Below are 14,213 nucleotides of genomic sequence, written 5' to 3' on the forward strand. Positions count from 1 at the left end.
TCTATATGTTGGTCTACACAAAATTCTTTAGTTACCAAATTTTTCACACTATGACAGATTTTAACATTTATGTATACTATCTTGACTACATTATGCATAATATCTACAAACCCGCTATTGGTTCTTAAAGAAATGTCAATCACAATACTATTTTTTTTATTCATAGTATTTCAGCTAGATCATCACTAAAATGTATTGAAAACCTTTAGTGATGTGTTATAAGTTTTTCTTGATTAAGGACTGATCTGATGCTGAAACTTCCTGGCAGATTAAAACTGTGTGTCAGTATGAAACTTGGACTTGGGACCGTTGCCTTGTGTGGGCATGTGCTCTACCAACTGAGTTACCCAAGCACAACTCATGACTCGTCCTCATTGCTTTACTTCTGTCAGTATCTTGTCTCCTACCTTCCAAAAATAACAGAACCTCTCCTGTGAAACTTGCACAACTAGTACTCCCAGAAGAAAGGATATTGGGGAGACATAGCTTAACCACAGCCTGGGGGTTGTTTCTTGAATTAAATATTCACTCTGTGTGGAGTGGCAGATTAAAACCGTGTACCGGACCAAGACTAGAATTCAGGACCTTTGACAAGATACTGGTGGAAGTAAAGCTGAGGACGGGTTTATGACTCATTCTTGGGTAGCTCAGTCAGTAAAGCACATGCCTGTAAAAGGCAAAGTTCCCTAGTTCTATCCTTGGTCTGGCACACAGTTTTAATTTGCCAGGAAGTTCCATATCAGCACACGCTCCACTGACCTAATGCTTTTTACAAAAGACTGTTACTCAGACAGCAAAATACTCACTTTTACACTGTATGTTATTGCAATGTTGATAAGGGCTTCTCTGTTCCTACTTTTAGTGAGAAAGTCAATGTTAATCTCCACAGACTCTCAAATCAGTTTTATCATGATAAAATCCCCTACTGTTGTAAAAAATATTTATTTTGGAAAGCACAACCCATTTCAGGACTTGTGTCCCATCTTCAGGTGCTTCTGAAAAATTATAAGTCAATAATAGTACTTATACACATTGCTTATGTAAGAAAAGCTAAAGAGAACGAACAGAAATTCTTAGAAAAAAAACCTGTACATAAATTAAAATGTGAGTCCATAAAGGATGCATAACTGAGATTAAAACATGTTAAACTATGTTAAAATAGTGCACCCCAGGTACATGGCATGAAACAGAATATCCTCTGTCAGAAAGCCTCTCGCAGAGGAGAACCTACATAAAAGGACAAAGGTCCCCAATTAAAAAAGAGAAACCACCATTAAATGGAATCAAATCTAAAGTATTAACAGCCCAACACCCAAAATCCTCATTACAAAACTTGTAGTGCTCGGGGCTTAAGGGCGAACCACACCTGGATCTGCATAGGTGGTCTTTCAAAAAGTGAAACTTAAAAAAAATGGGGGGGGGGGGGGGGGGGGGTGTGTTATATAGACTGTGCACCTGCAGGCATGTACGAAAACACACTGTAACCCTCTGAGTAAAGTTTGTAACTCAGAAATGCTCCATATGCACCCATCTAACCTGTACCATGCACAACTAAAAGCTTAAATGCCAGTGGGAGTGGCCATGTACCCATAATGTGAGTCAGTGGACTGCTCATGCCATCAGATGGTCAGAATTTTAATTTAAAATTGAACCACCAACAAGTTAAGAAACCACAAACTAACATCTGCTGCTGTGAAAGTAGCTTCTCTCATGTACCAGTGAAGCACTAATTACAGAATACCTCATTTGCACATGAATTCATTGCAAACTAAGCAGCAGGGTCAAACCGAACTAAAATGACTTAATTCCTGTAATGTCACTCAAGAATTCAAAGCATGCTTAGAGAGCATAGTCCCACACTGTTACTGATTTGTACCTCTAAATGTTATGGAACAATTAATGCAAATAAAAAGAAATCTATAAAATATTTAGTCCACCAGCAATTATATGAGAAGCAGCTATGCTAGAGCTATATTGATCACTTTAAGAATAGCCATTACAATAAAAAGCACAATGAAAAATTTTTAAGGAACATTGGTCACAGTTGCACTGACAACATCAAAAAAATTTAAAATTGAACCAAAATAATAATAATCACTAATAACAATCAAAGCAATGAAAAACATAGTAACCCTCAATAAGGGGCCCATAAACATGCTGTAATCCAAAGGTTCAAAACCAATGCAACTGTCTGAACATCTAGCATGCAGAACCAAGAGCATAATGCAGTGTGAAGGCCAGGTCAGAGTTGGTCAATGTCAGCATAAGAACTGATGGGTCTGGACTATCACTGCTGGCAAGTAAACACCTGCATTAGCAGTTATGCTCATCTATGCTCCAAGCACTTCGTCAGCAATAGCTTGCCACACTACTCTGCAACAAGACCCACACCAGCTCATCTGTGTCCACCTCAATGTCAGCTTGCAGGGATACTGAATGCCTTCCCTCTAAAAAGCCCATATAGAGCCAAACATTGCCATATTCCTGCCACAACCTCTGATGCAAAACTGTAGAGGAAGGGAGATTCCATGGCAACAGGTCTGTCAATGAAGTAGGCAACACCAACGCAGCAGACTCTGCTGGAATGGTGAAAAATTGCAGAGGTAGGCATAATGGCTGGTTTATCAGCATCAGTAGGGATGAGGATACATACTAGGGTGAGCAGAGAAAGGAAGGCATTGACTTCAAGTCCATATGCTCCATATCAGGAGGCAGGGGAGAGATCGCCATGGCACCCTATTCCATGGGCTGAACGTAGGACAGAAGAGGCATTGTGGGTGGTAGTGGGTGTGCACGTGGTGTTGTGGGTCCAAAGATCACAGACATAACTGATTCAAATGATGGGTCATATGCTCCTGACTGACAAAATCCACCATAAACAAATGCTGACTTTTGTGGCCCACCACTACACACAGCATCCAATCCCACTGCTGTGACGGTCCACGGTATGCAACTCACATGAAGAAAATGTATTAGGGGCTGTCATCACACAAAGCCAGATCCACATGGTTACTTGTGTCAGAGAGGTACCTTAATTACATTTGAATCAGGATTCAGACACTCTCTTATAAAAGGAGTTAAATTAACAGAAGAACCCCACTAAATGCTCAAGAATGCGCAGGAAAGAGCCTATATCATCAGCATATTAGATGATTGAGTAATAAGGCAAAGAGCTTCTTATCTGTTTCTGAAAATTTAGAGACCTCTGAAAAGATACACATCCTACACCTAAATGAGCACCACATAACCAGACAGTATAGCATCTTACTCATGTATAACTAATATGGGAAGGAGAGGAGTTGTTACACATATTAAGGCAGAACACAAGTTCAAGAATGTTGAGACGAGCAGATTTAGTACTGAACAGCACATAGATGTGTATGCTTGTGAATTAATACTGCAAAAATGGGTAAACAGGTCCCCACTGGGAAATTTTGTAGTCTTTATGAGGGATGTGGATTTGTAGCGACGTCGTGCGTCTGCCGAAACAGATGTCAGTTAATCAGCTGATTGGCCAGTGCATGTCAACAGAGTTGGCCCACTGACTGCCAGGAGCACTATGATATGCTTTCTCTTTGCCGCAGTGTGCGCTCCATGAACTTAATAATTTGCTTTGACTTTTAGGCTCCATGAATGTAATAATTTGCTTTGATGTTTTAATATTCTTGTTACTGTTACTGTTTCCTCAATTAGTTACCAAAAAATTGGTAATATTTGTGGCACTGGAAATGTTTTGTAATGTTTTTCCTGCTGTTATGTGAGCATCTTCTTGTCCAAATAAAGTGTTGGACAAAATTATACGTCATGCGTATCTTATTCTCGCTGCAAACAAGAATATGATAGCGAGATCGCAAGTACAACACTCTCAGCTTGTGACAGTGGTGATCACAACATGATCACAGCTAGAGAGAGAATAAACCAGCAGCACAAATGGCTAGCAGTGAACGTCAAGAATTGGAAACTGCTGCGGGGATTGACCTGCCAATCATATCAAGACTGGCCATGTGGCTACTGCTGTTTTGGCCCCACAACCCAGCGTTATGGTTTGCACAGGTAAAAGCAAGTTTCCTCTGGGCCGGAGTGACCACCGACTCCACTAAGTTCGCACTGGTTGGCAGTCAGCCGGACTTTCACTATGCAGCTGAGTTTCAAGATATTATAACTTCACCTCCAAATATGGAAGCATATGCAAAGTTAAAGACTGAATTAATTCGAAGAATGTCTGCTTTGCAGGAAGAATGAGTGTGGCACGTTGTCACACAAGAGGATGTCAGTGACACAAAACCATCACAATACCTTTATCATTTAAGAAGCAAGGTTGACACATGCATGGTGCCCAATACATTACTACGCACGTTGTGGAGCAGCGATCTGCTGGCACAGGAGAAGGCTATTATAGTATCACAAATGGATATGTCGCTAGATGCCACTGCAGACGTGGTGGATTGAATTCAAGACACCATCGTACCAACCTCCTGCCCTGAAATTACGACAGCCTGTAATAGCACCTCGGTGGTAATGCGGGCGGATTACAACAGTCTTTTGAGCAAGATCGATGTGCTGAGTAAGCACATGGGTGAAATACTCTCCGCCAGGTACACTAGAGGATGATTCTGCAGAAGATCTAGAAGTTGTTCCTCAGCGAACTTCGCTGTGGCCAAAGATTCAACCTGAGCAGACGTGTTGGTACCACAGGAAATTCAGAGAGCAGGCGCACAAGTGTGCTTTGCCGTGTACCTTTCTCAGTTGTAAGTGACAGGCAGAAGTAACTGCTCCAGACTGTCGGTCGTCATCCTTGTGTCTCTTGTAATCACAAGACAAGGCGCAAGTTTTTGGTGGATATGGGTTCTGACTTAAGTATTTTGCCATGGACCCAGTTACACAAGTATTGGCCACCCACCTCGTTTTGCCTTTCCACGGATAATAATTAAACCATCGCGATGTATGGAATGCAGCACATCATGTTGGACCTGGGATTACGTCGTGCCTTGAAGTGGAATTTCACTGTGGCAGACATAACCGAGCCTATAATCACAGCAGATTTCTCACCACATTATCGACTGCTGCCAGACGTTGCCAACACCCGCCTAAAAGACAACGTCATGGGACTATCTGCTGATGGATTCCGATGTAGCTCGGCAGTACACAATGCCAAACTGATCCAGTTGAAGAGTGATGAGTATACCATACTTCTAGAGTTGTTCCCAGGTATCACAAGGCCTCCTGGGGCCCACAAAAGGTATGTCACAACACTGTAAATTATATCAATACTACCACAGGCCCTCCGATTTCGTGTAGACCTAGGCGTCTTCCTCCTGACCGATACTCTGTGGCCAAGGAGGAATTTAATATAATGTTGATGGAAGGCCTCATTTGCCCATCTAGTGGGCCTTGATCGTCACCCCTCCATTTAGTGCCAGAAAAGAATGGTGTATGAAATCCTTGTGGTGATTACCGAGCCTTGAATGCTAGGACAATACCAGATCGGTACCCTGTTCGTCTCTTGAAAGATTATAATTATGCATTAAATGGAAAAAAGATGTTTAGCATATTAGATTGCACAAAGGCTTATACACAGATTCCTGTTGCCAAAAAGAGACATTCCGAAAATGGCCATTATAAGGCTGTTTGGTCTGTTCAAAAGCCTGTTTATGACATTCAGATTGAGAAATGCTGGAAAAGATTTATAGATTCCATTTTGCAAGGCTTGCAGTGTTGTTTTGCATATCTTGATGATACACTCATCTTTTCAGCAACCCAAGGACACAAACAGTACCTGCTTGGGGTATTTAAATGCCTTGATGAATACAGAGTAGTGTTGAACAACTCGAAGTGTGTTTTTGGCCAAACAGAGGTTACCTTTTTAGGCCACCGGATTTCTTCAAGGGGATCACTGCCATTACCAGAAAAAGTAGAGGCTATATTGAATATTCCATAGCCAGAAACTACTAAAGAACTGTGACGATTCTTGGGAGTCCTTAATTTCTACCAACATCACCTGCGTCATGCGGCAGAACTCCAAGAGGCTCTTACCGCAGCTTTAGCGGATCCCAAGGTTACACGCCAAATGCCATTATTGTGGACAGTCGATGAAAACTGTGTTCAAAGTGCCCACGAAAAGTATAGCAGATGCAGCCCTTATTGCACATCCGGCTTTGGGAGCACCTCTCGTGCTGGTAGTAGATGCTAGCCAGATGGGGCAGTCGGCGCTGCCTTGCAACAGTATGTACACAGAGCCTGACAGCCTCTCGCATTCTTTTCACAAAAGCTATCTCCCGGGCAGCAACAATGGAGCACATATGACTGTGAATTGTTGGTGGTTTATGAGTCCATTGAATATTTTTGTACACAACTGGAAGCTAGAGTTTTTGTCCTTTTTACAGACCATAAGCCCCTCACCTATGCCTTTTGGCAAAATAAGGACAAATGTTCTTCGAGACAATATAATCAACTGGAGTTCATCGCACAATTCAGTACTGGTGTATGGCATATATCGGGAATTGACAATGTCATTGCCGACTGTCTATCCTGGGTGAGCAGTATCATGAAGACTGTAGATTTCGCACAGCTAGCCGAAGCACAGGAGTCTGACCTGTAACTTCGAGATTGTTTACAAGATGCCATGTCTGGCCTTCAACTTCAGCCAGTCGACATTCCAGCTACAAACAGAAAGCTAGATTGTGTTGTTTCAACAGGGAAAACTTGTCTGCTCGTTCCTATGGTGCTATGCAAGCAGGCCTTCGAAAGTCTACATAATTTGTGTCTCCTCAGTGTAAAGATAACAATTAGACTAATAGCTAGCCGTTTTGTGTGACCTGGAATATAAAAAGACTGTCACATATGGGCTCATGGATGCATACAGTGCCATCACAGCAAGATTTCTCGCCATGTCTCTGCGCCAGTGGGCAAATTTCCAGACACAACAGCATGGTTTGCTCATATTCATGTTGATGTTGTAGGTCTGCTGCTCCCTTCAGAAGGACAACATTATCTACTGACAGTAACAGACTGATTCACGTGCTGGCCAGAAGCCATTCCGGTAGATAACATTTCTACCAAGATGCTAGCCACTGCATTTGTGCCACACTGGATAGCCCAGTTTGGTTGTCCACTTCTTATAACCACAGACAGAGTGCAGCAGTTTGAATCTGACCTATTTGCCCAACTAAGTAAATTTTGTGGCACATAGCATCACACAACAACAAGTTACCATCCTGCTAGTAACAGCATGATTGAATGCTGGCACCGATCGCTTAAAGCGGCCTTAATGTGCCATGAATCACAATGGACCTCTGCCTCACCACTGGTTTTGCTTGGCCTACATAACATGTATAAACCAGATCTAGAAGCCTCATGGGCACAACTGGTATATGGAGAAGTCCTATGGCTTCCCGGGGAGTTTGTGGACCCACATGCAAGTTCTCTGGACGATGTTAGTGCACCTGTATTTGTCACCCACCTCAGAGACAGGCTGATGCAGATCTGACCACAACAAGCATGATGCCATGGTACATTGCAAACATTCATACCCCGAGAGTTACGATCCTGTAGATATGTAATTTTGCGAGTAGAGGGTGTCAAACCACCACTCACACCGCCATATACTGGTCCGCATCGTATTGTCATTAAGGGTGACAAAACATTTGATATAATCATCAATGGACAAGATGAATACTGTTTCCATTGATAGAGTGAAACCCTACTAGACTCTTCACATTCACATCTGCAACGCAATCAGGTGAAACCTCCACCTGCCACCCGGCAACCTCCACCAGCACCATCACAAGCTCTACTTGAACGGCAAACGCGTTCCAAATGATGGGTACATTTCCCGGAACACGTCAGGATGGTGCTCTGCTTTCCTGAAGGGGGCTGGTGTAGTAACATTGGGTGTCTGCTGAAACAGATGTCAGTTAATCAGTTGCTTGGTCAGCGCATGTCAACAGGGTTTGCACACTGACTGCCAGGAGCACTGTGAGATGCTTTCTCCTTGCCTCAGCGTGCACTCCCTAAAACTTAATTTGCTTTGACTTTTAGGCTCCATGAATTTAATAATTTGATTTGACTATTTGGTATTCTTGTTACTGTTACTGTTTCCTCACTTAGTTACCAAAAAACTCGTAATATTCTTGCCACTGTAAATGTTTCATAATGTTTTTCCTGCTGTTATGTGAACTAAAAAAACAACAACAACAACTTCTTGAATAAATAAAGTGTTTGACAGAATTATATGTCGTGCGTATCTTATTCTCGTTGTGAACAAGAACACAATAGCAAGATTGCAAGTACAACAGTCCCAGCTTGTGACAGATTTCTTACTACATTGTCATACAAAAGCAAACAGCTATAATCTTTGGTGAATCCAATGTAGATTTTCTGCAGGAAGCTTATAGAAAAAAGATCTGGAAACCTCACCTGGACCCTACAATTTCAAGATAAAGAGAGTACGACCCAACTGATAATGTTTTCTTCGATGAAACTCAGAGCATGAAAATAACTGCGTAGCACACTGGACTCGCATTTGGGAGGACGACGGTTCAAACACCCGTACTACCATCCTGATTTAGGTTTTCCATGATTTCCCTAAATCGCTCCAGGCAAATGCTGGGATGGTTCCTTTGAAAGGGCACAGACAACTTCCTTCCCCGTCCTTCCTAATCCGATGAGACCAATGACCTCGCTGTTTGGTCTCTTCCCCCAAACAATCCAATCCAAAATAACTGCATACCCAGAAAAAAATGCTCTCTATGATCATGATGCATAGTTAGCTAGGATAAATAAGACAGCGTCTTGCAGTACTAATACTCCTCACTGGAAATTAAAATAATTAGCAACTCCAGAACAAATGTTTTTAAGAACTGTGAAATGGAGATGGCTTGGGCTGAAATTTATAATGAACAAATACTGAAATAAAATTTAATATGTTCCATGATAAATTTTTATCATTATTTGAAAATAACTTTCTACATAAGCTAATAAGAAATGACATTAAACAGCCATGTAAAAAATCACGGATTACTAGGAGGATTAAAGTATCTTGTGAAAGGAAAAGGGAAATGTATCTGTTGGCAAGAACAAGTATAGATCTTGCAGTAGTTGCATATTACAGAAACTACTCAGAATTGCAGTGATAAGTTATTAAAAAAATTAAGTAACTTGCACGGTATGACAACAGTCTTAAGGCTATGTGGAATATAGCAAAACAAGAGAACAAACAACCAGACAAAGAACAGGATAACATTACTACTGAATTAAATGGAAGTGCTTTAAATGATGAGTCACAAGCAGCAAATTTATTTAATAATCACTCCATAAATGTAGCAGAAAATATAGGGACAAACAGTTCAAGAGAAAAATCACAGCAGTTTGTTGAAAAAGCAACTCTCATCAAATTCAGTCATATAAATGTGAGGACCTCCTCATATGGATCAACTGGAATGAAAAGTACATCTAATCTATCACCAAATTAAGAAAATTAATTATTCACTCAAAAATAAAAGCTCATCTGGATTTGATAGTGTTTCCAACAGAACACTAAAGATTTGCTCTCATATAATACGTAATGCGTCACCAATTCAAGGTATTTTCCAGAGAGATTGAAATGTGCCATCATTAAACCCCTCTATAAGAAAGTTGATAAGAGAGATGTCAATAACTTCTGGTCTGTTTCACTACTGACAGAATTTTCCAAAATCTTTGAGAAATTAAATATTCAGTATATTGGATTTACAAATTAAGTTGTAATTTGAATGTGTATTCACTTGTTCCTCAACATCATGATCTATCATGCAAATCATCAGTGGAACATTTAACTAACTAACTAACCCAAGTTGCAACAAATCAACTTACAATGTGGCTTGGGCTGTTGCAAAGGTTTTGCTGGATTGCACCTGTTAACTGATGTCAACCACTATGTAGGCTAGTTGGAAAACTAGACAGTGCATCATGATGAGGGATGTCTACACATCTAATTTCATGTCATGGGTGGTAGTGATCAAGGGAACTCTGATGTACAACAGTACATCACAGATATCCAGCATTCTCATGCATTACCTCTCTTCCAATAGTATCGTGGTGTCTTTTGTAACAGGACAATGCTAGTCCACAGATGGCATGTATCTCTATGAAATGTCTGCATGGCACTGAAGTACTCTATTGGCTGGCAAGATCCCAGATCTGTCCCTGACAGAACATGTGGGAGTCCAGCTCGGACATCAACTCTGTTTCAGTGCCATTGTCAAGGATACTGAGGACCACTTGCAACTGTTATGGGCCATCTTGCCTCAGGAGAGGATACAAAGACTTTATCACACCCTGTCAGCCAAATCAGTGTATGCATCCAGGCCAGAGAGGGTGCATCATCATATTATTAAGTAGGCTCAGACAGCTAAGTTCTTATGAATTGATTTTGTAATCAATGAAATAACATCACACGCACTCTAAATGCAGTAAGTTTCATTTCCTTTCCTCCTCCTTTCCCATGGGGTGCTTCAGTTTTTTGTAAGGCAGTATAATTTTGATCCTAAAGGTCTGGGACATAGAGTATATTTTAAGCTGTTTTTTATGAGATAAATTTATTGACTTTTACCTGTATATCTTCTTCAACGCATACTGATTTCTAGTACATCCTTGAAACTCCAAACCCATTACCTCATTCCTCATAAATGTAATTAATTTTATCCTAACCCAGAACTACTACTCCTCTGAAGGGAAGGTATACAAACAAATCTGCGGCACTGCCAAGGGAACCCATTACACCCACCTATACCAATTGGCTTATGGGACATCTAACAGAGACCTTCCTAGCTCCCAAAATGCCAAACACCTAGGCTGGTTCAGGTTCATTGTATATATTTTCATGATATGGACTCATGGCCAAGACAACCTATCTTCATTCCTTCACAACCTCAGCACCTTCTCACCCATCTGTTTCACCTGGTCCTCCTCAACCCAATACGCCACCTACCTAGACATTGACCTCCTCCTCTCTGATGGTTCTATCAACACCTCTGTCCACATTAAACCCACTAACCACCAACAGTACCTGCATTTCGACAGTTGTCATCTTTATCACACCAAAAATCTGTCCCATACACCCTGACCACCCGGGAACAGCATATTTGCAGTAATAAGAACTCCTTTGCGCAGTATGCTGAGGGTCTCACCAGGGCCTCCACAGACGGGCACAATCCCCCAGACCTAATCCACAAACAGATCTCCTCTGCTATTTCCCCCCTCACACCCCAAATCCTCCCACATCCCTCAAGAACCAGCCACAAATGAGTGTCCTCTTTGCTACCCAATACCCTGGACTGTAACAACTGAACCACATCCCTTTGCCTAGACTTTGGTCACCTATCATGGCCTGAAATGTGGGACATACTTCCTGAGATAATTCCCACTCCTAAAGTGGTGTTCCATGCCCACCCAACCTCCATAATATACCAGTCCATCCCTGTGCCATACCAATAACAAACCCTTGCCACAAGGATCATATTCCTGAGGAAGACCCACTTGCAAGATCTGCCCGATCCATCTGCCCAGTACCTGCTGTTCCAGTCCTTGTTACAGGTTTATCCAACCACATCAGGAGCCAGACCACTCGTGAAAGCAGCCTTGTCATAAACCAGCTCTGCTACAATCATTGCACAGTTCATTATATTGGTATGACCACCAACTAACTGTTCACCAGGATGAACAGTCACCACCAATCTGTGGCCAAGAGCAAAGTAGACCACCTTATGATTCAAAATGCAGCCAAACCACTTGATTTCAATAGCTGCTTCATTACCCAAGGCATCTGATCCTCCCCTCCACCATCAGCTTTTCTGAACTGCACAGATCAGAGTTATCCAAATTCCACGTTCTCTGCTCCCGTAACTATCCCACCCTCAATCTACATTAACATGTTGTCTCACACCCTCCACTCAACAGTTACCACCCTCTCTGTCCAGTCACCTGCTCCCCATTCTTATCTCCCACTTGTTTGTTTGCTGCCCTTTGTCAACACAGCCGCCCATCTTTCCCCACTCTCATCATCTTTTTCGCTCTGATCTCCCCATCTCCCTGTCCCTCAAGCTCATGACACTGCACCTGTTCACATTCTAGTCCCTGTACACTCTGCCAGACAATGCTCCCCCCCCCCACCCGCCCCCCTCCCACCCATCCACCCATACGCTGTTATCCCTTCTCCTTCCCTGCCCACTCCAGCCAGATTACTGCTTCCATTCCACATGGCAGTTGCATTCTGGTCCAAGTTATCGGATTGGTAGGGACTGATGACCATAGCAGTTAAGTCCCATAAGATTTCATACACATTTGAACATTTTTGTTGGATTGGCGGTCCAAGTGTGCACGAGATGTGCTTGCTCATGTCAGCTTGCTTGTGTGAATGAATGGTGTGTGTGTTTCTCTTTTTCTGACAAAGGCTGTGGCCAAAAGATTTGTGCAAATGTCTTTTAATTATGCATGTCAGCACCTTAACATATCACCTTTATAGTAAATATCTATCTTTTCTTACATTTTAGAAATGGAAATTATTTTATCTGTTATACAGTTATTACTGTTATAAAAGTCAGTTTTAGGCAATCTTCTGTTCTTTTCAGGAACTCAGTGTGTCTCAGGCTGCATATGAATCAGAATGGTATCACTGTTCAGAAAGCGTGAAACGCACTTTACATATCATTGTGCTTCGAGCCAGGCAGCCTGAGCAGATCACGGTTGGAAAAATAGCTGGACTTAACCTTGACACTTTTAGTGAGGTAAGTAAAGTGATTCATGTTACAATACACAGTAAAGAATCCTGTTTCAGCTGACTAGGTCACATGTACACCTAAGACGCAGTACAGTGAGGGAGATATATCTGACAACACCGGCCTTTTTCCTGCAGCTTCACCCGCGTATGCGTTTGACACTTATATTGAACACACTCCCCCCTCCCCCCCCCCCCCTGTCGACCTCATCCTCCCACCTCTACCTGCTATTTTTTCCTCACCACTTTCTCTGTCTCTTCATATCCTTCTCCCCCTCTCTTTGTCCATTTCTTCCACCTCCTCTCTCTGAACATATCTCCTCCCCCACCCTCCATCTGACTATATCCTTCTCCCCCCCTCTGTTTCCATCTCTGCCTCCCCCTCTTCCTTCTTCACCTGCCCATTACCCTCTACACCTTCCAACTGTCTCATGCTTCCCCCTCCTTTCCTTTCTCTGCCCATTGCCTCTTCCCCCTTGATCTACCCATCCTCTCCTCTATCCATCTGAACCTGTCCTCAGCCATGCTCATCAGAACCTGCAGATCCTGAAATACAGTTCACGAAAGCAGGCCAATACCATTCCCAAAACACGTCTGTCATGTAGGGCAGGGCTGCACATCAGGGGCTTGAAAATCATTTATTTGCCTCTGAGGTTCAGGCTGTCATGGAAAGCAGGTCAATAAAGCAGGCCGATACCACTACAACACAACATGCCTACCATGCAGGACACCCTATATGCCAGGGGCTGGAGAAAAAACAATTTTGCCTGTACCTCCACCCTATTGGAGCTAGTAGGTTATAAACCTCACAGTCTTAATACTCGTGAGGTATGCTGCTTCTGTGTCAAATTTGGTTGAAATTGATCCAGGCAATTTGGGAGGAGATTCTAGACAGACAGACAGACAGATAGGCTGACACACACACACACACACACACACACACACACACACACACACACACACACACACACACACAGAGTAAAACCCCCTTTTTACACTTTTCAATGGACTGACCCAAAAAGTGTAAAATGCAGGAAAATGTAAAATACAGTAAAGCATAGGAAACACAACAAGTGAAAATGAATAAATTACTCTCTCAATCAATTTCTCTTCTGTTGTTCAAAATATGAAAGTAAAACAATTTAAATTTTGCCTGTTTAAGAAAATCTGAAATAATCAATTGTTTTGTTGCTTTCTAATTGCAGTTAGCTCTACCTGTCTCTCCACAATCTACAAAGCAGCAAACACATCACCACCACCTTATACACGTACTGCCTCAAAATGTTAGTAGCTTCTACAGCTTCTCTACTGCTTGGCACAACTGGTTCTTGGTTATCATCTTCATCAGCCTCTTCACCAGTCACCTTCCTCTACCCTTCTTCACAAGTTTGGTGATGATGCTATCTACTGCTGGCACCACTTAAGTGTCGACTCTGACAGGCTCTTGAAATGTAGACAATAT

General features: G+C 42.2%; 1 protein-coding gene across 1 annotated transcript in view; it reads left to right on the forward strand.

Moving 5' to 3' along the window:
* The window catches only part of LOC126095670 (odorant receptor coreceptor-like), a 186,462-nt gene that overhangs the window by 109,541 nt on the left and 62,708 nt on the right, over positions 1 to 14,213 (forward strand). The window contains exon 5 of the mRNA XM_049910426.1: positions 12,606 to 12,761. Within this exon, the coding sequence (XP_049766383.1) occupies positions 12,606 to 12,761 (156 nt within the window). The remainder of the gene's footprint in view (positions 1 to 12,605; positions 12,762 to 14,213) is intronic.

Source organism: Schistocerca cancellata, chromosome 8, assembly GCF_023864275.1.
Source record: "Schistocerca cancellata isolate TAMUIC-IGC-003103 chromosome 8, iqSchCanc2.1, whole genome shotgun sequence".
NCBI lineage: Eukaryota > Metazoa > Arthropoda > Insecta > Orthoptera > Acrididae > Schistocerca > Schistocerca cancellata.